Below are 23,600 nucleotides of genomic sequence, written 5' to 3'. Positions count from 1 at the left end.
TAATGATAGCTTTCTAATGGCCTTAGATATTAGCTGTTCAAATAAGTATTTGACTTTTGGGACTGTCAGTGTAATTTTAGGACTTTAAAAAATCAATGCTAAAATGGGAGCTCTTCCCTTTTAATGAATGTAAATAGTTGAGTATAAGAAAGGCAACTTTGTATTATATAGGTTTTTATTACATATTTAGCTTGTCCATTTGCAAAACTGCATAGTTTATTAATAAGCGATTCCAGAGTGATCACGTATCCAGTCCAAGTGGGCGGTCACACGGGTAAACCCAGCTGGTTTTCCGAGCATGCAACCTTCTGTGGAACCAAAAGATGTAACGCCTACTAAAACGGGATTATTGTGAGTTACCAATGGGCCACCAGAGTCACCCCCGCAGGTGGATTTTCCATCAGGTGTTCTCACACACAATACGCCATTTGGCAGACTGCCGTAGCTTCTTTCGCACTCGTTGTTGCCCATGATTTGTAGATCCACACACTGTAGCCAGTCAGCCAGCTTACCATTAGCCTGTCCTCCCCAGCCACAAGTTACTGCCCACCAGTTCTCAAAGAGTTCATTCCGTTGACTGAAACTGGGCAGATTAACCTTATTGACCCTTGATGTAAAGTCAACGTGCGGAGTGCGTATTAGACCGATGTCATTGCCGTTGGTATCGGGCCAGAGCTGGTGACGAATAAAGTTGTCCTTTCGAACTCGGTGATAATATAGGCCATTGCCTCGCCAAACAGAGCCGTAATGAATGTCCACATAGTCCGTGGTTAAACAATGGGCGGCAGTCAGCACCCAAGTATTGCCGATGATGGTGCCACCTCCTATTGCAATGATATTACTATTATCAGTTCTTATCAGGAGACTGACTATGTAGGGAGCTTTGCCCTCGTAGGCTGGATAGCCATTGGTAATACGAAGATTGAAATTCTCATTCTGTTTTGCAGCAGTAGCGGCAAAAGCCAATGAAAGGAGTAGTAGCAAGTCAACTTTCATACTGGAGTAGAATGTGGTTGAATCGTTTGCGGTCACGATCTTATATAGTCGAACTATTACGCCATTCATTTGGAATTATCTAATGATAACATAATGATAAGTTGATAAAGGCTTAAGACATATCTATAAAAAACATTTATGTAGACTGCCCCTTTATTAGCTTTTCACATTTTCTAATGAAAATATTGTTTTGTTTAGTAGTAAACAACTCCAGAGTTTTGTCGTATCCAGTCCAAGTGGGCAGTCACTCGTGTGAAACCAACTGGGTCACCCGCCATGCAGCCAGCTCCTGAAAAAAATGATACTACTCCAACCAAGGTGCGATCATTGCGGGTTACCAACGGACCGCCAGAGTCACCGGCACAGGTAGATTTTCCGTCAGTGGACCTTCCACATAGTATGCCATTAGGGAGAACGCTATAACTCTTTGAGCACTCTTCGTTAGTCATGATCTCTAGATCGACGCATTGCAGCCTGTTAGCCATCTGTCCATTGGCCTGTACACCCCAACCACAGGTAACAGCCCACTGGTTTTCTAAGCTATCTCCGACCTGCTGTTTAGATTTTGGTAGCTTGACCCTGTTGACTTTGGAAGTGAATCTCACGCGGGGTGTGCGTATCAGGCCAATGTCATTGCCATTGGAATTCAGCCAGAGATTGTGACGAATGAAGTTGTTGCTTCTCACTCTGTGCTTAAATTGTCCGCTGCCTCGCTGATCGGAGCCATAGTGAATGTCCACATAGTCTGTGGTTAAGCAATGGGCGGCAGTCAGAACCCAATTGTTGGCAATGATAGTGCCTCCGCATACTGCGACACTGCTGCTGTCATCTGTTCCTAATATCAGACTGACAATGTAGGGTATTTTGCCATCGCCGGCTGCATATCCATTAGTAATAATGTTCTCGGGTAAATATTCATCCGAAGAGGATGTGGTCGTGTTTCCATTGGCGCTAGCCAATGCAAAAGCCAAAGGCAAAATAACTAACAAGACTTTCATGCTTAAGGCTTGAAGTTGATGTGAGTTGCTGCTGCAGCCAGCTTATATAGTAGCTAAGCCATGGCTTGATTGCATTTTTATCAGTTCTTGTAAACTTGAATAAGAGGATAAACTTATTGCTAATGATTTAGCGAGTTAGTAAACTCAGGCATTAGATATGTAAAAATGAAGGGGTTTGAAAGGTTCAGGTGTGTCAATTACACAATTTTTTAGTTGTTCTAATTACTAGTTTCAATGAATCACTTTGGAGTAATTCCAAATTTGATAAAATACTTCGTTTGTTTTTTAAATTTTGTTTCTAAAATTATAGTCTTTGTAATAAGTTCCTGGTCATGTATACCTCTTGGTATACGTCCTTCAGGAATTTTTTAATAGTAATAATTAATGCCAGTTTTAAAAAGCTTAATTTTCTATATTGTGTACTCTATAACCTTGTTTGAAGAATGTTCCATATAAAATTTATTTTAATTTTTAAAGTGTAGTAGTGAGTGCAGTGATAAATTGTATTTGTGCATTTATAGATTGTTAAGCAATAGTATAAGGTAGGCAATTTCAGGATTTAGTATGAGATGCCAGTGTGCTGACGTATCCATGGTAGATAGCTAGTAACACGAGTGAAGCCAGCCGGATGTCCAGCTGTGCAGCCCTTGGAAGAAACAAATTGACTGATGCCAATCAGAATTGTACTGCTTTGAGTTACAAGTGGTCCGCCAGAGTCGCCAGAACAGATGGATTTGCCGCCTGGAGTACTTATGCAGATGATTTGACTGTGAACTGTGCCCGGAGCATAGATTCTGGCACATTGATTATTCGATATAACTGTCGCATCGACGCACTGCAGTTGGTCGGGTGTGTTATTTGAGACTGTTCTGCCCCAGCCGCAGGCCGTTGTCTGTTGATTGACATAGAGTTCATTCGCATTATTTGCATTGGGTAGTTTGACAAGGTTGATGCGATCGGTGAAAGTAACTTGTGGAGTGCGTATCAATGCGATATCATATTTGGGATGGTTAATGATGTTGTCCGCGTTAACAGTGTGTACGATCGTTCCCTGGGCACGACGATTCGAGCCGTAGTAAATGGTCACCGAGCTGAAACCCTTTGAACAGTGTGAAGCGGTTATGATCCAAGTATTTCCAATTATAGAACCGCCGCACCAAGCGCCGGAGTTTCCTTTTCTAAAGGCCAGACCCACAATATATGGAGCCTTGCCCTCTGGAGCTATATAGCCATTAGTGATGATGTTCTCAGGCTCCAGCTGAATATCCGGCTCCACGTCAAGCCGTATATCGGGATACACCTTCTCAACGGCGGGCCTAAGAGTCGAACTGCTTGCTAGAGCAAGGCTAAACAGCAAAAGTATTATCAACACCTTCATTCTGAATGAAATTAGTTTCAAATGATATGGAGTATATATAGTTAGCTTACCCACTTTTTACGTATTGTTGCACGATAAACTAATCAACAATAGTCATTTGTGGAGTAAACAAAACTAATAATTAATGTATTCGGACATTAGGCAAATAGTTTCAAGTAGTAAGCGCCACAGATACTCTAATCGAAGAGAGCTCAAGGCAAGGTTTTCTTAGTTTAAAGCTGAAGTGTCCTGCATTTCTATATACGTTTGCTCATTGGCCAAAAAAAATGGTATATCTGTAAGTCATACTCTCTTCTCTTACAGCTGCAATGTGGCAGTCATGCTGCTCACAGACATTGTGGTGGATGGCATTCCTGGCATTGATTGGACGCTTCATTTGCCACTGATGCTGCACATCCTGTTCCTGGGCCTCGATCACACGCGCATCATTGTGCGGGAGCACTGCAAGCAGCTCTGTGTCAACTTGTTGATTGTCCTGGCTGAGCACAACGATCATCTCACCGTAGCGCGCATTCTACTCAACAGCGAAACAAGCAAACTGGACTTGGGCCTTACGGTGCCAGCTTTGCCCGTGATTGACAATAACTTTACGGAGCTGCATCAGCAGTTCGATAGCTATTTGCTGCATGTAAGCCCCCAAGCGGCTGCCTATGCGCTGCAGCATAATCTCTCGAGCTCCACGATCATAGCGTCGCACTCGACCAACCAGCAGACGCTGCCGCAGGCGCCGCAAAATCTGCAGCAGCTGCCTCCAGTGCAGGGGGCAGGGTCGAGTGCCACATCTGCAACTCTGACTACCACGCCCGCTGCGTTGCAGATCAATCCGAATAATACGGAAAATTCGGAAGTGCCGTTAATCCATACGGATGAGCATGCACCTCCTCAGCCGGGTCCCAGCATGCCCATTGCGCATGTGATCAAAAGTTTGCTCAAGTTCCTTGCCCACGACACATGCCAGCCGCTGTGGAACTACGAGGATATCACAGCTAAAGTGTGGGCGGTGAAGTCGGCGGAGCAGCTGAGCTGCTTCCTGAAGCACATGGTCAAGGTGTTTGCCGATAGCTATCCACAGGCGCGCATTGCCGAGCGATGGGCGCAAACGGCTTTACAGTTGGGCTTATCCTGTTCCTCGCGTCATTATGCTGGGCGTTGCCTTCAAATCTTTCGCGCTCTCAATGTGCCCATCAATTCGCGCATGCTCTCTGACATACTATCGCGGCTAGTGGAGACGGTAGCTGAGCAGGGCGAGGATATGCAGGGCTATGTGACAGAGTTGCTGCTTACGTTGGAGGCTGCCGTTGACAGTTTGGACTCCGACTTCCGACCGCTGGACGTAATGAAGGACATTTTCAAAAGCACGCCCAATTTAAACAACAAGGATGGTGGTCCCAATTCTATACTTCCCGGCAAGAAATCGCCATCGGGCATGACACCGCAATCCTCCAACTACTCAATACCCAGTCATGGACGCAGCACCAGCTACTCCGTATCCTATTGCGGCCGCAAGGCCAACAATTCGCCCTGCGACAAGCAGGTGGAGTTGAGGAATCGTGCCTCAGGCATTGAGCTGGAGCGCAGTGTTGTCTGTAAGTTTGGCGTGGGTGGCGTTGGCGTTGGCGCTGGCTCCGCCTTATCGCGCTCACGAAGCGCACAGAGCCTGAAGATGCTGGGAGATACGGCTACGCAGGATGATAAAATGACCATTTTGGCGCAGCTATTCTGGCTGTCGGTTTCACTGCTCGAGTCGGACTATGAGCACGAGTTTATGCTGGCACTGCGTCTGCTAACCCGCGTACTGCATCGACTGCCGCTGGATCGACCCGATGCGCGGGACAAAGTGGAAAAGCTGCAGCAGCAGCTCAAATGGACTGCTTACCCAGGCGTGCATGCGTTACTATTGAAGGTAAGTACTCGGAATTTACCACCATGAAAGTAACTAATAAACTTCGTCTATTTTCATTTCAGGGCTGCACCCACAGTGCCACCTATGAGCCTACCATCACGTTGCTGGCCCAGTTTGCACCGCTGCTTAGTCTGCCAGTTTGTGACCCCACGCAGAGCTGTGCTTTTCCCATGAACGTGATTGCTCTGCTGCCCTATATGCTGCTCCACTATGAGGATGCCAATGAGATTTGCATACGCAGTGCAGAGAATATCGCACATGTGTCCACAGAGTTGGGTGCGAAGCTGGAGAATCTGGGCACTGTGATGACCTTGTACAGTCGCAAAACGTTCTGCAAGGAATCATTCCAATGGACCAAGTGTGTGGTCAAGTATTTGCATGACACATACGCTCACATGGGCCTCCATATGCTGGCCTTCCTCATCGAGGTACTGGAGAAAGGGCCGCAACAGGTGCAGGTGCCGGTCCTCAATGTTATTCACTGCATGTTGCACTATGTGGATCTATCGGCGCCACAGGCACAGACTATCAATGCGGATTTATTGCGCGCCATAGGCAAATATTTGGATGTGAGTTTATCAGTGATAATTTGGGATTTTCTCTAAATCAAGTTATGCTTTGCAGACTGTAAACTGGAAGGATTCCTTGAAGATCCTTAAACTGATCGTCACACGCAGCTCTTCACTGCAGGTGGTGCCGCCCAGCGATGGCAGCAGCGCCGGCTTATCGTTCTCCTTCTATGGCGCATATCCGGACTCGGATATGTTCTGTAAAAAGGAACTGGCCGGCCGCACCATGGAGTTCACCTTCGATGTATCGCAAACTCCGTTGATCGGACGTCGCATCTTGCTCAAAAGCGAGGAGCCCGTATCAGGCTCTGCTGCATCCGCCACGGGCAGCTCGTCGCTAAACTCCACATTGACCAATGCCACCACCGTGACAGTTGCGCCTGCGCAGCAGGTCAGCGCACAGCTGCAGCAACAACGCGCCCACAGCAATGTGGCTGCCATTGCCGCCTCCGCCGTGGCTGCACAGCAGCAGCAGCAGCAGCACGGCATTGGCCTTGGCAGCGTTGTCGGCACGCCAAACTCACCCAGGCGCAGTGCCAGCCTTTCGCCGGCGGATACCGTGCCGCTCAGCGGCTGGAAGCGTCCCTGGATGTCGCAGTGCCGTGTACGCGAGTGCCTGGTCAATCTGCTGACCACCTGTGGACAGCGTGTCGGCTTACCCAAATCACCATCGGTAAGTTTCTGGTCACATGGGGTTCAAAAGGGGGTTTCCAGCTTGTACATTAGCCAGGTGCATGCTTTGAGCTCCCCTAGCGCTAGCTTTTTCAGCTCCTGCTTTCTAATATGGCCATCATCTCTACCAAATTATTTATTTCTAATTCTTTTTCTTTCATGTAACAAAAAAAACAAAAACTTAATTAAAAATCAATCTTGATATAAACCAAATCCAATATCAAACCAAAACTAACACGCCATTATATCATCATTAACAACCCGAACCAAACCTAATTATAGGACGATTTTATAAACTCTATTTGCTCAAAGGTAAAAGAACATGTTTCTAAATGTCACGTGTAGCTTTGTCTTTGTTTACGTAATTTGTTTTGGCTCGTTTCATTTCACTTGTACTTATATGCATCGCTCATCCGTTTCATTCCACACATTTCGTACACGTGCTGTAGGCTTGTTTCCAGTTTGAAACAGCTCCTGTTGGCATCGCTAGCTCTGTTCTGTTTCATTTCCGTTTGTGTTTCGTTCCATACTTTTAACTTGCTGCATGTGTGTATGTTTTGTTTCAAACCGTTCGTTTCGTTTTCTTTGTTTAAATACGTTCAGTCTTTGAGCACATCGCTACTAACGGGATCGATTGCGACCAGACAAAGCGTAAGCTTTTCACTTATATTCTTAATTAATATTTGATTCACATATATACTTGAGTGTTTATTCCGCATACTCTCTTCCTTAACTGCATACTAATCCAAATTCTTTTTCACAACATTCAGGTCATCTTTAGCCAGTCCTCGGATCTCATGGAACGGCAATCATCGGCCGCCTCTTCCACGGAGGAGACATCGGGTCCACAGGGCGATCTAAGCAGCGGTTCACGCCGTGACGATGGCCAGCCCGATTTTACCGTTTTCAAGGATTTCGATTTCCTCGAGTATGAGGACAGCATTGCTGGTGAATCCACGGATAACTTTAATTGGGGTGTGCGTCGCCATCAGCTCTTTGAGGGTGACGAAGATCTTCTCAACCTCGGCAGCGGCATGGGCGGCTCGATCAAGGGCGGCCATTCATCAGCGTTGGAGGACAGCTTCAGCGATAAGACGCCAATCCTGAGCAAGCGTAAGCGCCAGACCGCAGACGATTCATCCGATGAGGAAGCCGAATCGGAATCACCGCTGGATGACGATCACCGTCAATCCTTCCTGAAATCCTTCCTAGGCGGCGCACCGCCTTCGTCGCTCAGCTTGCGGGAGCGCCGACGTCGTAATTCAGTGTCTCGTAGTGACACCAGCGGATCAAGTGCTGGGGACTTGGGTGACATAACACCGTGCAATGCCTCGCCGCATATGCAGGGCATCATTCGTTTTGGTGCCGCCGTGCGCGACGAGACGGAAGAGAACTGGCGCCGTCAGCTGCAATCGATGCTGGTTAATCAACCCTCGGCGCACACTTCTGAGCTGCTGCAGCAGCTATACAGGCTGATCAAGGAGCTGACGTTCAAGACAATTAGCATTTCCAAGGAGGCCAAGAAATTCTTTACTGGCATCGGCTCACAGTTGGGAAATCGCATATCTCTGTTTACGGATTTATTGAGTGCGCGTGCCGATCCGCCTCGTGTTTGGTGCAGTGAGATGCAGGCCACCACGCCGAAACTATTTGAAACTTTGAGATTCAATGTGCTGGAAGTGCAGGAGCATCTGGAGACATTCTTCGATCGCAAGGATCAGGTACTGGAGGTGAGTACTCTTACTTCTATATATTGCATCTCTTTTCATTTGGTATTCTCTATTGTAGTGTTTGGATGCAGTGAAAACATCCTGCAAGCTATCGCTATTCAATGAAGCCGATGTGGCTGCCTCTGGCTTGGAGCTACCCAGCAGCTCTAGTATTGCCTGCATGCCCTTCGATCCCGCCTCCACGGAAGTTGTTCTCGACTTGGGACGTTCTTTATATAAGCTTATGTTTCAGCTGCTTTTGCTGATTGAATCGAATCATAAAATATCCTCGAATGTGGTTAATCATTTTCGCATCAATGAAGACGTAAGTAAATTGTCTGGAAATTATTTATTTATCGTTAACTATTACTTTTTCAACAGATGCATGACATATCCGATCTCTATGCCCTGGTGCGAGATGCTTTGGTGCGTTGCACAAGCGAAGCAGAGCTGGATTGCCTTGAATCATCCACTTCAACGGAAGGCGAACATACGCCCACGCCCTCGCCAGGGTTGCCTATGACTCAGGAGGAGTTTGAGACGTCGCTGCACGAGCACATTGATCTGCAGCGCTGGTCGAGCGCCATTTCTCATGTGCGACAGTATCGACGCGTGTCCACACTGAGTTCTGGTGACCAGAGTCTGACCATCTATAGCTATGGCAATTTGGATAGTCGCATCAAGTTCGATGAGATGTCGATCATACTGAATGCATATGCGCATAGCATTATGAAGGATCGCACAGGTTTGTCTTCGAATCAAATTATTATGCACACTATTTGTAACCATTTGTTTGACCAACAGAAGCGTTCATTGTATCCAAATCGGACTCGGAGTTGTTCGAAGTGTATGCTATACTCTCCGAGAACTTGTATCATGTCTCCAGCGCTCTGACCAACATGGAAATCAATATGAAGAGCTACTCTATGGGCACTGGCTCGAGCAATTTGCATCGCAGCGAACAGGATATCGTGACAAATCTTTAAGTATAGAGGAACCGTACATATGTTTAAGATTAGTGCAGATTTAAGCTCATTTTGATATGTAATCAAATTTAGTTGTTAGTATTTAAGCAGCATTATAGGGCACTATCATTCAGTTGAGAGTTGAACAAGCATTATTGTGTATGAACAAATGTTTTTTAAGTACGATATAATTACATAATATATACATAAATATTTAACACTGGTCGCGATTAGTTCTGATTTATATAAAGTTCCAGAAGTTGAAGAACCGTTGGAAACATTGAACAACAATTTGCAATATTTTTTGTAATAATAAAAACATTTAATTAAAAATTATTAGTATTCTGTCAACATTAAGCTGCGACATCCTTCATTAAATAGAGCAAATTTGTCATCTTAGCATAAAGTCAGGTGTGATGTTTTATAACACACATATATTTAAAACTTCTTAACTAGTTGAACAGTTTTTTGAGCGCATTTCGTTGCTGTTTATTGTAATCGGCCAGGAGCTGCTTGGCGCTGTTTAATTCATTCAGGATTTGTTTATTTTCCGGTAGCAAGGTATGTGCATGTTTCAGATCTTTTATGGCTTCCTCGTAGTTACGCAAGGCACGTTGCGCTTGTCCTCGTCTATAGAACGCTTTGCTGCAGTTTGGATCCAAGCGTATGGCCTCGGAGCACTCATATTTAGCATACTGATAGTTTCCCAATTTAAGCTCCACAGCTGCCATGTTGATGTTATTTACCACGGAGAACGCATCCAATCTTCTTAGTTCCGAGTCGCCTTGACTGCGTTTCAGCTCCTGCCAGTCAAAATTGCGACGAAGCATCGTATAATAACGATTCGCTTTACGATATTTGGCTCGTGCCTCATAGTAGCGACCCAGCTGAAAGAAGTGATTACCCGACTGCCGCATGCCCGTAAGTAGGCTAACAGCTGCTTCGCACTGTCACGGGGAGCAACAACAAATGTTTAACATCAATCGCGATTGCATAACTCAGAGCTTACCGTTGGCTTCTTGAATTTACCCGTCCAATCCTGGGGATAAGGCGGCAGCTTGTCTGTTGTCTCATCACTGCACTCAATGCCCCAATCCTCGCCAGGAGCCAATTCCCCACAGTCTGTTATTGTTATATCTGTTGTTGGATGCGCTTCATCGTTGCAGTTCTGTTCCATATCGGCAATGATGCCCAGACCGCGTAACACGCGGCCCACGACCACATTGATCCCATTGAGGTTTTCACATCCAACGGCTGTGATAAAGAATTGTGAGTTGTTTGTATTTGGCGTGCCATAGTTGGCCATGCTGACCACGCCCTCTTCATTATGCTGCGATCAAGAGGAAAATAGTAGGCAACGAAACTTTTGTACACTTTGCTCCACTCACCGTCAGCTCAAAGTTCTCATCCTCAAACAGAGGACCATAGATACTGTCGCCGCTGGTCCCATCATTGTTCACTAGATCGCCACCTTGAACCGCAAACACTCGCTTGATCGTATGAAAACGTGTGCCCTTGTAGTGTAGCCGCTCGCCCAGCTGTCCTATGCCACGTTCACCTGTGCACAGGGCACGAAAATTTTCCGCTGTCTTTGGCACAACATCCTTGCGCAGTTCAATTATCATGCGTCCCGCTGCGCACAGAATCGAGATATGAATATGTACATACGATATCGTTTAACTAGGTCAAGCACAGATTGTGAGCCGCTCGCTTCACTTACCGCTTTCCTCGCCAATGCTAATGTCGAAGTAGACAATGGGATTCGTTGTCTTCACCGGCTTTAGCAGTTCCTGTTTAGCTGGGCTCATTTTGGTCATTAAGGCGTAGCCTTCAGCCACTGGTTCTTAGTTTTAACTCAACTGCAAGTGATTTCAACGCAGGTAAACAAATAATATGCGATTTACATTAAAATTGTGCTGTCCATCTGTTGCGTTTTGCATGCTCGAACAGCTGTTAGAGCTGCCAACTTATCCAAGAAGATGCCGCGGACTGCTGTTAAAATTTGAATTTGCAAGCTTAGCAAGAAAATAAATGCCGAACGCATATTAAACTGTGCTTAATATAGTTTTCGGGCTTATCATTTTTTAATTTTAGTTTAGCCCAGTCGATTAGTGAAGAGAATAATTGAATATGGGTTGTCTAGCCGAAATCTATTATTTTTCCTAATAATCCCTTAATTTTTAATGAAATCCTTGTTAAGGCTTTCTTATTATTGCATTCTTAAGCAAAACTGTACAATATTGCGTACAATAAAGCAATTTGCCTAGTAATATAGCCAACCAAACATATAATTTAAAACTAATTGAGGTACAACCTCCTACTGAAAAATCACTACTATAAAAGGCAGTTATGAACACAATCCCGTTCACAGTCAAAATATTTAGGTACAGAATGCAGAACGCTTTGGATCAGGAACTAGAAAATATTGATGAATTGCCAAAGAAGGGCTTAACTTGGGTGGAGTACTGCAGCTATGCATTGGGCATTAATGTGGCGCCCAGGAAACGCACCTCCCGACCCTGTAGATTGTGAGTGCGCCTAAGAATTGGAGGAACATAAATTTAAACTACGAAATTTCGTGATTAGCTTGCGCACCTTTGCCTATCTTACAAATCTCAACATTATCTACAGTCTCATTAGCTTTGTTGTGGAAAATTATATGGTTTCCTTTGAAGCCAATGTGGAGGTATGCCTATGGCTAGGCTTAATACTTCTGCAAATGTACTTCTTAAATCTTTTCAGCCTGTGGTTCTTTGCTTTCAAATAACTATGAACATGGTAAAGATTGCGTATTTTCACAGTCATCTCGATTCCTGTGTGGATCTCATTAGCACCTCAGAAAAGTGTGAAGTTTTAAGGAACTTGGGGCTATTTGATGTGGGTAAGCATAAGGAAATCGAACTACTTACATATATGTCTAAATGATATTCTTTCTCAGCTTTAACAGACAAGCAAGCGTTGAGCAAGGCATTGAGCACAAAGATAAGAGACAGCTGGAAGAGCATTAATAATCAGGTTATGTTCTTCTTCAAAATCGTCTCATTGCCAGTTCTATTTTATTGCATGCGACCCTACTTACAATATATTTACGATTGCTATGTAGTGCGGGATATTTGTGAGATGACTTTGAGTGAGTTTATTTATCGCAAGGTCAAGTCCACATATATAGCCATATGCCATTTATATTTTATAGCCTATCCCGCAATAACACCCTTCGTTCAGGTGGGCAACTATGAATTTCCCTCCTTCTCTGTGCGATTTTTTGTTTTGCAATCTGGACCAGTCTGGTGTTTTTATAGTAAGAGCTAACTTTGGCTAATATATGTATATCTACATCTCTATATTTGTATATATTTATATCTCTATATATCTATATATTTATAACTCTATATATCTATACTTCTATATCTTTATATCTGTATCTTATGTTAGCTGTCTTTGGCTTCAATAGTCTCTTTGTTGTGCTGACCAATCATGAAGCTTGTCTTTTTGAGGTGCTGCGATATTTGGTTAACAATTCAACAAATGATGATGTGGTTCCCAAATCATCTAGGGTTTCATACTTGCGTTGCTGTGCCAAGCTTTTTGCACGTCTCTCCAGGTAATGAGAAAGGTAGATAAATGCCAACTATGTGTAATCCTTTAAATTCTCAACGACAGACATCATGATCGGGTTGAAAATCTGTTTAAGTATATTATTCTAGTACAATGTGGGGTAAGCACCATTTTGTTATGCATGCTGCTTTATACTATTATGGTAAGTGGAAGTCCCCGCTTTATATGGATTCCATAATTTATACTTGAATATTTCAGGAAGTTGACTTGGTCAAGATGAGCGCGATATTGGTTTACTTGCTAACAATTACGTTCGAAATCAGTTTATATAATGTCAACGCGCAGAAGGTTGAGACACAGGTAAGCACCTGTACCTCAGTTATTCCAAGACTAATACAAACCTATATAGAGTGAACTATTGTTTCACGAGTGGTATAACTGCGCTTGGTACAACGAATCTGAGGACTTTAAGCTCATAATAAGACTAATGATGGTTTTTTCAATGCGCACCGCTAAGCTGAGTGTCGGGGGCTTTTCGAAATTATCCAATAAGTTGCTGGTGCAGGTGAGTCTTTAGAATATAAATGTAAAAAAATCCACAAAATACTTAGCTTTTTTTGAGTCCTTTTCAGGTATTTCGGTTGAGTGGAAACTTTTATTTGCTATTGCGCAATATGAATGACAAATAATATCAATCTCGTACTTTATACAAAAAATTACAACGTTGGAAAACTTTTATTTTAAGGTGAAATTCATAAGGCGACTTAAGCACAGTAGAAAATATTGTAATTGGCACATTAAACGTAGATGACAAATGTATGTTAATATATATAGAATAGATTGCAATATGGCAAGGCCACACAGGGGGAAGATATAGAAATGCAATATAGATTTAAGGTTTTGGTACACGGCACAGTTTTCAATATATAGTATAATACAGTCGTCCATGGCTGGCTTGAATTGAAAGCACAATTGGCAGTTTAGAAATTTGTTTCAATATTGGCATCATATTATAACGATAATAAATGAACGATGCTTTGTGAAGCTAAAGCTCCTCGCTTATCGTTGGTTCGTTTGTTTCTTTCTTTCTTTCACTAAACAAAATATTTCAGCTAAAAGACTAAAATTACATAATTTCATTCAACGGCTACGGGTACGGCTAATTCCTTATTTGTTCGTCTTCGCCTCGTACTTAGATGTTAACTGAAGTAGTTGGTAGTTGGTAGTGCACTTAGTTAGGGTCTATATGTCTAGGGCTCTAGACGATTGCGCCTAAAGCAACCACTTGGCAGCGCTTCAGATATTAAACGTATATTATCCACCTCACCGGATAACTCTTTCAAATCTGCTTCGTATTTGTCGATTAATTTCTTTTGTATATTCCGCTGTTCTCGGTACTTCTCAATGCGCCCAGTCAGATTCACACTATTGATGTCCGTCTCCACCAAACTGAGCCGATTTTCTGATACAACACAGAAAGATAATTGTCAGTTATGAAGCGCTCTACTAAGATTTCCAGTTAGCTTACCCAATTTGTCCAAATCCGATGTATTGATGTCCCTTAAGTTCTCTAACTCATCCTTGATTGCTGACAGCTCGCTATTGGCTTTTTCAATTTGCTTTTGTGCGTCCTGCATGTCTGCCTTGGCCTGGCCCACCTTGCGTTTGGCATCATCCACAAGATTATCATCTTCGGTTGAATTTTCTTCCAGTTGGGTGATGTCGCGTTCAGTCAGCGTCACCCGATGGTTCAACTGATCAGCCTCATCGCGTAGCTTACGAGCAGCGACCTTTGTCTCATTTGCACTGCGACGTATCAGCTCAGCATCCTGTAGTAGTATGACAAATAAGTAGAGGATATAAAAGAATTGAGATTCATTTTTTTCATACCTTCGAGGCCTGTTCGGCATATTTCTCCTGGGCCTCTTGTGCATTATTCTTGGCCTCGTTGGCATTCTTGTTGGCGCCTTGAAGAGCATTGCCAGCCTGTTGTATTAGATTGTCCGCATTCTCAATTTCCATCTTAATGCTGGGCACCATTTCCAATGCCAAGGCAGCCTTCTCGGACGATTTCTGTACATCGGACTGGAAGCCCGCTAGTGTGTTGTAAGTCTTATTGGCTTCTTTGAGTGTACTGTCGCCCTGCTCCACTGCCTTGGTGGCCCGTTCAAAGGCAGCTTTAGCTCGACCCAGCAGCTCGATGTCATCCTTCTTCTGTGTATCGGCGCTGTGTAATGAATTTGTTAATCGAAACGTTTCTATAGCTTACTGTAGCTATGGCTTACCGTTCGAGCAGCACTTGGGAGAAATCGCGCTCAACTTCAAAGTTAGAAAACACCTCGCCATTGTTGTTAGACATTTCGTCGATCTGCTTGAGCAGAGCATCTGCATTCTCATTGGCAGCCACTGCCTCTTTCTTCAGCATATTGATATCAATGTTCGGCTGGGTTTGACCGTTGACGTCGTTGAGCAGGGTGAGAGCCGCATCGTACACCTCGTTGGCCTTGCGCAGTGCTTCCTTGGAGGTTTGAGCGACTGTGCCAAGTGACTGCTTCACCTGATTGAGCTCGAGGCGTACTTCGGAGCGCAGCTCAACGCCAACCTTTTGCTGCAAGTCGATGGCATTCTTGGCCAGCAGATTGGCCTTCTCTACAGCATCCATGGCGTCCTTAGCATTTGTCAGATCGTACTTCGCCTCCGACTCGAGGCGATCGGCAAGAGCGCGGGCCTCGCGGGAAATGACGGCTATTTGTTTCGATTGCTCACCAAACTCCATAGATTTGGTCTTGGCCTTGGCCAGGGCCTGTGCGCCCTCATCATTGAGTAGATCTAATGCGTCCTGTAGCTCCTTTTTGGCATCATCGATGATCAGGCGTAGCTGCGTGTAGTTGCTGCGTGCCTTCTCGATTTCCGCATTGGCATCTTGCTGCAGTGCATCGGCGCTTACTAAGTGATCACGCATGCTGTCCAATCGCTTGTGCAGATCGTTAATGACCTCAACATAGGTCTGACCACCATCGCTAGAGCCGGAGCGCGCGTCCTGTGCCAATATGGCCACCTTCTCCTGCACTGCCTTCAACTTGCCCTCAAACTCCTCATCGTTTGTCACTGGCGTGCGGGCAATCTCATCCAGCGTTGAGCTCAAATTGGCCAGCTTGGCGCGATGCAGATCAGCTGCGTCTTGCACAAGATTGTAGCAATCTGGACAGGCAACACAGCCGCGCTGCCGATCGTATTTGTTCTCCTTGCAGCGATCACAGCGACGTCCCTCTACATTATCATTGCATGGACATTGGCCATTCTGATCGCACTGGAAGCCCTTGGAGCCACTCTCGTCGCACTCGCATGGCTTGCAGCCGTCCCCGGAGAAGCCGAAGAAGAAGTTTTCACACTGATCGCAGCGCAAGCCCACCACACCTGGCTTGCAGTGGCATTGACCGGTATACCGATCGCAGGTGGAGTTGTAGCTGCCCACAGGATCACACAGGCAGTTCTCGCAGCCATTGCCGGAACGTATATTAAAGTAGCCAGGCTGACACTCACCACAGTCGCGTCCAATGACATTCGGCTTGCACTGACACTGACCTGTGACCTGATCGCACCGCGAGATGCTCTGTTCGTCCTGCTCGGTGCCGGCGTCGTAGCAGCTGCAGCGATCGCACTTACCGTGAGGCAGGGCTAGCGGGTCACCGAAGTGTCCGGGCAAGCATTGATCACAGTTCTCGCCAGCTGTGTTATGGATGCACTTCAAGCACTCGCCGGTGGTGCGATTGCAGTTGCCCACGGCATTGGGATCGACATTGCCATTGCAGTCGCAGCTCTTACAGGTTCGCACCTCGCCCAGCAGTCCAGTTGGATCGCCATAGAAGCCATCGCTGCACTGCTCGCAGCGGGAGCCAAAGTAGCCCACGGGGCACTCTGTGCAGATGACCGTGTCGCCGTTGATTTGCATGCAGGCGCCATCGTTGGGGCAGGGGCAACGCTTGCAGTCGTTATGAGTGCCGCCCAAGGCATTGCCATAGAAGCCCTTGGCACACTGATCGCAGTTATCACCCTGGGTGTTGTGCTGGCAGATGCAGCTGCCTGTCTCCGAGTCACAAATATCCGCATGTCCATGACAGTCGCATGGTATGCATGGCATGAAGGGTCCACCACGTGCTGGACTGTGGCGATAACGCGGTGCACACGACTCGCAGAACTGACCCAGGTAGCCCTCGGGACAGGTGCACTGCTCAATCCAGGTAGCCGGTTGCCCGGCAGCACCTCTATGCGCTGTTTGCAGCTCCACATCGTCAAGATTGGCCTCACCCTGCACGGAGTAGGTGGCGCGGATTTTGATGGCTGTCAAATTGGACAAAATGGAGAGGAAGCCACGCGCCGACTGGCTGGGCTGCCACTGGTAGTCGTGATGTTCATGCAGACGGAACGTGTACTCTCGGACACCCTGGTCCGGAATGCCGTTGCCTTGGGCAAAGATGGGCAACGATATCTTACTGCCGGAGCCCTCTAAGATAACATCGCTGGCACTGCTGCTGGGTCCCACTTGACCCACCAGCTGCAGCTTGAACTTCAGATCGCGATTGTAGGAAGCGCGTTGATCGCCCAAAAAGCGATCCGGCGCTTGGAAGTAGACGTATTCGTTGCCCTGAGCTGTGGTGCCAATGCTTCGACTATACTGATTGTATTTGATGTCTACGTCACGGCGATTCAGATCGATTGCGGTCCATCGTTCCTTGTGCTTGTTGAAGTTGGAGGTGACCGAGACAATGGAGTAGCCAGGCGCGGTCTGGCACTCGGAGGTGTGGCCATAGCAGAAGCAGGGCGTGCAGCCGAACCGATTGTTCTTATCCAGGTTAAAGAAGCCCGGTTTGCATCTATTAAAAAATTAGATAAGCTGTTTGATAAAGGATTTGATCTCTCTGTGCCACTTACTCATTGCAGCGTCTGCCCTCGACGTTCTCCTTGCAGTAGCAAATGCCGCTTTCGGCATCACAGGTTGGCGTATTGTCGTGGGAGCCATGCGAATCGCAGCCACAAGGCTGGCAGCCATGAGGTCCGAACTGGAAGTAGTTGTTGGCGCAGCGATCGCACTTGTCGCCCGTCACGCCGGGCTTGCACTGGCACTTGCCCTGGCTGTTGCACTGCAGCGAGCGGGAGCCGACGGGATCGCAGCCACAGTTGATGCAGTAGGCGTTGTCGCGCATGTAGAAGTTCTCCTTGCAGCGCTCACAGTTGGGTCCATCGCGGTTGTCGCGGCAGTCCAGACAGTGGCCACCATGGCCCGTCAGATTGAAGAGATTTGCATCGAAGTAGCACTTGTCCGCAAAGTTGTTGCAGTTGCAAGCTGTAAGTAAGTTAATTTTCATGTTGCGAATTGAACTATGATTTGAAATTCGTCAGCGTGCATTACAGTTGATGAGATACCAATGGCCAGCGGAGCTGGGGACTATGAGATTAGTTTCTATGGCATGGTCATGGGACCAGCCGTAGGCTTTGGCAGATGCCACTAGGCAGACAAGTTGCAACCACAGCCTCAACATGACTGACAATTTGAGCACAAGTTGCACATAAAGTGTTAACAGTTGTGGCAACTAACGGCGAAGCAGTTTGTCCATATATAGCAACTCAGGCACAGTGGGACGAAAGCTATTGACAAGCGAACTTAGACAGATAGGTAGTACGTCAATGAACTTATTAAATAACCAACTTTGGCTGGCCTTTCCATAGTTTCTGTTGATTTTTTGCCTTGATTATTACCGGCATTGGCTCACTGTGCCGCATTGTAACCAGTTTTTAGCAACTGTTGCTTCCCTACCTTTGCACTCGTTGACTTCCGTTGAGGTGGCCCTCTTCCATTTGACGTCATTGTAGAGTGGCAAGCAGCGATCGCAGTCGGGTCCATCCGTATTGTGGCGACACTCGCAGACCAGTGTGCGCTCTCCGTGCATTCCGGTGCTGGCCACGCACTTGCTGGCATGCCCATTGCACTTGCAACGCGCGCCCACGGCAATATCGCTGATGGCATAGAAGTAGGACTTCAACACTTGAGCATCGCCGAACAGTTCATCACCAAAGGTATTCAGGCGATTCAGTGTGATGCGAATATCAGTGGCTGTTACCCAATCCTGCAGCTCCAAGCTGCGCTCGAAATTGATGCCACTCGGACGACCCTCGAGCGTGGAGAAGGCGATCTCACCATCGCGCAGTGGAGAGATGTCGCTGTACTCGCTGGTGCAGAGCGCATGCGCCTCACCCTCGCCCTTGCGAATGGCACGCGAATCGGGCAGGCCGTAGGTATCCCGGCAGATGGCACTGTAGAACTGGTAGGGTATCCAGGGGCCGTTCTCCGTGGTGCGCTTGTAAATCGTAAAGGACTCAGGTCGTGGCGAACGGAAGAGAATGCGCACGTAGGTTATGTCGTACGACTTACCTAAAATAATAATAATTGAAAACGTAAATAAATGTTTAATGTTCGAATTTCTCGCTTGTTGGACTTACGCAGATGCAGCGTTAAGTTGACATGATTGGGATGTTGAATGTCCTCCAGCATGGTCTCCGATTGCCACCAGGTGGGATCCTGGGGATCATGCAAGTCCGTCAGGAATGTAGGCTTATGATCCTCATACCTAAGCGGAATCGTGGTAGATATAGTATTTATATTGCAAGAGAGAAGCGAGAACTATTCATGCTTACCTGCAGACAGCACAGTTTTTCAGATTCGGATTCATTGTCTGCATGCAGAAGTGGTTATCGCCGTGCTCCCCGCAGGTATTTGTCGCCTCGATTTGCAGTTGGTAGGCAGCGTTGATAAACTCGGGCAAGCATTTCTGAAGGGAAATTTGATATATACAAATATAAATGATGTATATATTTTTAAGGTTCGTCAGAACCTCAACCCCATATACAGTGTCATTATTATTCTGCTCCAGGCACAAAACTAAGTGACAGAGTCGCAACAATTTGTGCTCAACTAAATTGTCTTCATTGTTCAATTAGTTTGTATGTCTACAAGCAAATTGATGCTCAGCAGCTCTATTGACCCAGCCGAAGAAGCGCGTGCCAATTCTCTCTTAATTTAATTGCCTGACAGTAAACAATTTGTCTATGATTTATATAGAGAGCAGTAGCTCCACCCACTTCCCGCATGTTTTGCTCTTACCTGGGGTCGGCCGTAGGGATCGTAGCACTCCAGCGCCGGCATGAATGTGGTGCCGCGCAGCTCGTGTCCGCCGGCAGAGTTAATGGGCTGACGCTGTGCACCAAGTGCGGTCGCCGCGCAGCTGCAGAGGAGCGCTCCGGCGAGCAGGAGGCGCGCTGCGGTGGAGCCTTCGCTGAGACTCCGCCTATTGCGCTTCATCGTGAGCTTCGGGTTTGCGAACTGGGGCTATACTGGCTCTACGTACTAATCGTAACACTATGTTTTAATAGGGTTCTCAACACTTATTCGAGTCGTTTCAATATTTTGGGTGGGTGTTTTGTTTTTCAGTTCTTGTTCAATGTCACAGTTTAAAGCATAGTTGCACTGGAGTTAAAAGGCATCAGTGGCTCAAGGAGATGGTGGCTGGTTCTTGAGCGGCTTCACTCGCTGCAAAATGCACAAGATATATAAAGACGTCGATTAGCTAATGCCTCTCCATAGACATAGAGATATATGTGTGGTTGATCTAAGATTTTCGGCAAAAAGAGAAAACATCTGCTGCACATATTGTGGAACTAAATAAAAAACATTTTATCTGCTTTGTTGTTGCTCGGTTTTAATTAGTTCATTCGCCGGTCCCAAAGCTGCCTCATAAAAACAAACTTTGCTGTCCGGTCAGTCAATAAGTTGCACGATCTGTCTGCGAGCTCCATCAGGCTGCCCCGGCAACCGCACTAGCTTCCATCGCCTCAGTGTAAACAAAACAAAACAAAACCAAAAAACTGCAAATGTAAATTTCAAATAACAACAAAATTCAACAGCAAAGACATAAATAAACATACGCACACACACACACCCACACACACTCGCTCATATGGAAATGAACTCAAGCATTGAACACAAAAAATTTGTGTTTCCGACTATGTGTGCACTCCACCCCATGCCTAACCCCACTCGGCAGTGGCAGCACCACCCCACCGCAATTTCGTAGTTGCTCTAGCCTCTAAATGAAACTTGAAATTATTCCAGACGATGATTTCATCTGCGCTTACTCCGCCCATGCACACCAAACACATGTATCTAGATACATATCTGGATAACAACGAAAAAAAAGAACAAAATAAAAATAGTTTGCAATTACTTAAGAAAATGTGCAGGCTATTAAAGAACTTGTTAAAGGAATCTTGGCATGCATTCATCTTATTCTTAGCCAAGGTTGGATTCATTTAAAGAGAACTCATCTCTCACATGCCTAAGTAGCTTTTTGTGTATGCCGCTAATTAGCAAATATGCACAGTAAATTGAGTCTATTTACTAAGTAAAGATTTGAGATGATATCATTAAATAGTTGTGGCCAGACAGTTTTGAAAATGAGGAGGTAAATTCTATGAGAACTTGCTGAATACTGCAGAACATAAAAAAAATAAAAATGCATAAATGGCATAAGAAAAGGGGATTTACAAGATATTTCCAGTTATAATGGGTCGAAAGCAGAACATGAGTAAGATAATGATACTGAATAAAATGTAGAATATATGGATATATATATAGTTATATGAATACAAACATATTCCTGGAATTAGAATTCACCCTATAGCTCTTTGGGCACTGTTTGGTTTAGTTTCTATCAATTTTTTTCTTTCAGGGTAAACACAATTTCGTAATACTCTCGGCGAGACTTGAGAGCAAATGTTTGTTTGCACAAAATATTTAATTTGAAATTTATTTATGGAAGCCACTGTTGAACTCTATAGACTTGTGCTTTGGCTTATCAGTTTAGTTTCACTTTTTGGTTTATTTTTGAAGAACAAAAAAATCTGTTTCATTTCGAAACTAAATTAAGGCACAAGAACATCTTGGAGACTGTCGCTGGGGCAACAGTTGATACACTCTTCTCCGATGTCAAGCCAAGTCTGTGCGTGTGTGTGTTTGAAACCCTTTGGGAATGAGTTCAGCTGAGGCCAAGACTCAAATAATAAAAAAAAAAACACTTCTATATGTTGTTGTGGTCGTTCTCATATAGAGATATTATTAATGCTGGAAAGAACGAACATCCGCTCCATTCAGATTTCAATTGTTGAGCTGTTGCGCCTGTTGCGATACGCGCCTATGAGCACGAGTTCCTTTAGCGATAAGAATTTGGGGCTACGAACTAGTGCGATATGTGCTGCTGGCATGAACTGAATTCAGATTCTGATTGAGACCGAGCCACACTACATAGTAGAAACACTGCACAACATAACATACTATGGCACAGAATACACTTTGTTGTAGTTGTTGTTGTGAGTTGTCGTTTTTGTTTGCACCTTTTGGTATTTATCTTTATTGAAGCGTTTGTTTTTATCAACTGCTTCAACACATACGCTCACGCACACTCGCACACCCACACACACACGTACAGCCGTTCAGGTAGAGGAAAAGCAACTCGAACTCACTCAAAAGAAACTGCACCACACTTGAGTCAGATACTTTTACGAAACTTGGTTTTTTTTTTGGTTTACTTTTTTTTATTTTTTTTTTTATTTTGTTTGTATCTTAGCGATGCACAGGGCAGCAGCACAACATTAAAATCTGCGTTTATTTATGGCTTATTTTTGTTGTAGATACTTTTTGTTTGCTTCTAGCGCAGGCTGCATTTGGTTGATATTTGTGAGGGTTTTCCAGAGCATTTGCTGTTTCATTTATAGAAATAGTTTTGGTTTGTTGCATGGAAAATCTCACGCAGTTGAATTCACATGTGTTTAATTGCATTTGTCATCGCATTTGCTTTCATTTCGAGTTTTTCATTTGGGTTTCTGTGTACTTTGCACACGACTTCTCACTTTTCTGCTGACTCGGAAATTGTACAATTTTTGTAGTTGCTTTGTTTCATTATTAAGTACAATTTAACGAGGTTGCTTCTTTTTTTTCTTATTCAGTTGTTGTAATTGTATCACTACATCGAAGGCAAGAACCTTTTGAGTAAACAGTTCGTCATACACCGTCTGCCACACTCACACGCATACACACATAAGTACACACACACAAACAAACACATGCATCGACATACGACAAGATACTTTTTTATCTTGAGGTTTTCTTTTTTCTGTCTGCGACGGCCCAAGCAAACAACGAAAAAAAAGACACACAACACGCAGCGCGGGGCAGCCGAAAAAAAGTATAAAAATCGGAAGAGCTCCAGAAGAAAAGCAAAGACTCCTCCACACGGATCACCATTAAGCACCACCGATCACTTCAGCAGCCAACGCTGTCGCACTTACTCCGCACAGAACACCACAGGCAACCGCTATCGAGGACGTCCAATGCTCAACTGACTCTTGAGGAATGCGGCACGACCGCTCAGCGGCTCTCGTTGAGTGAAACTCTGTGCTCTGCGCTGCTCGACTCTGCTCTGCTCTGTTCTGCTCCGCTCTGCTCGTATCAGTGTCTGCGCCTCTGTCTGTGTGTCAGTGAGTAGCTGCACGATCGTTGTTGTTGCTCTGGCGCATGGGCACTCGACGAGCTTCTTTTGTTGCCTGGGCTTAGCTGAGCCGGGCAACTTTGTGTAGCTGAAATTGGAGAGCGAGTGGAGTGTTTTGCAGATTTATGAATTGATGTTTAATTGTAATGCCCGTCTTCCATCGTTGGGTTTTAAATTTCCAACACATTTAGAGAATTTTGTTTGTCTCGGCAAATATTTGCTATCTAGGTATGAGGCATTGCATATATCTGTTGGAG

At 45.3% G+C, this 23,600-nt stretch overlaps 7 protein-coding genes across 17 annotated transcripts in view; 2 read left to right on the top strand and 5 right to left on the bottom strand.

Annotated features, from left to right (window-relative positions):
* Nucleotides 1–9,438, top strand: part of LOC111603701 (protein furry) — a 49,696-nt gene extending 40,258 nt beyond the window's left edge. For 4 of the 11 annotated variants that reach the window (XM_030225600.1, XM_030225599.1, XM_030225610.1 and 1 more), the window contains 8 exons: nucleotides 3,676–5,275; nucleotides 5,338–5,844; nucleotides 5,900–6,517; nucleotides 7,120–7,167; nucleotides 7,287–8,246; nucleotides 8,305–8,550; nucleotides 8,607–8,970; nucleotides 9,030–9,438. In XM_030225600.1, the coding sequence (XP_030081460.1) occupies nucleotides 3,676–5,275; nucleotides 5,338–5,844; nucleotides 5,900–6,517; nucleotides 7,120–7,167; nucleotides 7,287–8,246; nucleotides 8,305–8,550; nucleotides 8,607–8,970; nucleotides 9,030–9,211 (4,525 nt within the window). In that variant the 3' untranslated portion in view covers nucleotides 9,212–9,438. Of the gene's footprint in view, nucleotides 1–3,675; nucleotides 5,276–5,337; nucleotides 5,845–5,899; nucleotides 6,518–6,798; nucleotides 6,829–7,119; nucleotides 7,168–7,286; nucleotides 8,247–8,304; nucleotides 8,551–8,606; nucleotides 8,971–9,029 lie in introns of all 11 variants that reach the window. The other 7 variants (XM_030225617.1, XM_030225612.1, XM_030225624.1 and 4 more) reach the window with 4 other exon arrangements.
* On the bottom strand, nucleotides 196–1,065 carry LOC111603674 (serine protease 1-like). The gene has a single exon (XM_023321353.2). The coding sequence runs from the start codon at nucleotides 1,063–1,065 to the stop codon at nucleotides 220–222; it is 846 nt and encodes a 281-aa protein (XP_023177121.2). The 3' UTR covers nucleotides 196–219.
* On the bottom strand, nucleotides 1,132–1,997 carry LOC111603726 (serine protease 1-like). The gene has a single exon (XM_023321438.2). It carries the CDS (start codon nucleotides 1,992–1,994, stop codon nucleotides 1,191–1,193), a length of 804 nt encoding a protein of 267 aa, XP_023177206.2. The 5' UTR covers nucleotides 1,995–1,997; the 3' UTR covers nucleotides 1,132–1,190.
* On the bottom strand, nucleotides 2,444–3,372 carry LOC111603723 (serine protease 1-like). Its single transcript, XM_023321435.2, has one exon. The coding sequence runs from the start codon at nucleotides 3,370–3,372 to the stop codon at nucleotides 2,554–2,556; it is 819 nt and encodes a 272-aa protein (XP_023177203.2). The 3' UTR covers nucleotides 2,444–2,553.
* Nucleotides 9,439–9,549: 111 nt separating the features above from the next.
* Nucleotides 9,550–11,101, bottom strand: LOC111598882 (peptidyl-prolyl cis-trans isomerase D). Its single transcript, XM_023314348.2, has 4 exons — nucleotides 10,911–11,101; nucleotides 10,579–10,823; nucleotides 10,200–10,520; nucleotides 9,550–10,137 (listed from the first exon to the last, which is right to left on the bottom strand). Exons 1-4 carry the CDS (start codon nucleotides 11,005–11,007, stop codon nucleotides 9,643–9,645), a joined length of 1,158 nt encoding a protein of 385 aa, XP_023170116.1. The 5' UTR covers nucleotides 11,008–11,101; the 3' UTR covers nucleotides 9,550–9,642.
* Nucleotides 11,102–11,581: 480 nt separating this feature from the next.
* On the top strand, nucleotides 11,582–13,434 carry LOC111598884 (odorant receptor 67b). The gene is made up of 10 exons (XM_023314350.2): nucleotides 11,582–11,718; nucleotides 11,777–11,876; nucleotides 11,933–12,071; nucleotides 12,129–12,320; nucleotides 12,384–12,488; nucleotides 12,623–12,791; nucleotides 12,851–12,947; nucleotides 13,004–13,105; nucleotides 13,155–13,310; nucleotides 13,378–13,434. The coding sequence occupies exons 1-10, from the start codon at nucleotides 11,582–11,584 to the stop codon at nucleotides 13,432–13,434; spliced, it is 1,254 nt and encodes a 417-aa protein (XP_023170118.2).
* Nucleotides 13,435–13,473: 39 nt separating this feature from the next.
* LOC111598883 (laminin subunit gamma-1) lies at nucleotides 13,474–23,214 on the bottom strand. The gene is made up of 10 exons (XM_030223271.1): nucleotides 23,144–23,214; nucleotides 19,905–20,330; nucleotides 19,439–19,572; nucleotides 19,244–19,371; nucleotides 18,561–19,175; nucleotides 17,678–18,089; nucleotides 15,031–17,619; nucleotides 14,636–14,972; nucleotides 14,274–14,574; nucleotides 13,474–14,207 (listed from the first exon to the last, which is right to left on the bottom strand). Exons 2-10 carry the CDS (start codon nucleotides 20,100–20,102, stop codon nucleotides 13,996–13,998), a joined length of 4,926 nt encoding a protein of 1,641 aa, XP_030079131.1. The 5' UTR covers nucleotides 20,103–20,330; nucleotides 23,144–23,214; the 3' UTR covers nucleotides 13,474–13,995.
* Between the last annotated feature and the right edge of the window lie 386 nt (nucleotides 23,215–23,600).

This window comes from Drosophila hydei, unplaced genomic scaffold (genome assembly GCF_003285905.1).
Source record: "Drosophila hydei strain 15085-1641.00,03,60 unplaced genomic scaffold, DhydRS2 tig00000001-arrow-pilon, whole genome shotgun sequence".
Taxonomy (NCBI): Eukaryota; Metazoa; Arthropoda; class Insecta; order Diptera; family Drosophilidae; genus Drosophila; species Drosophila hydei.
Note: the sequence above shows the minus strand (reverse complement) of the source record. Positions and strands in the feature narration are given on the sequence as shown.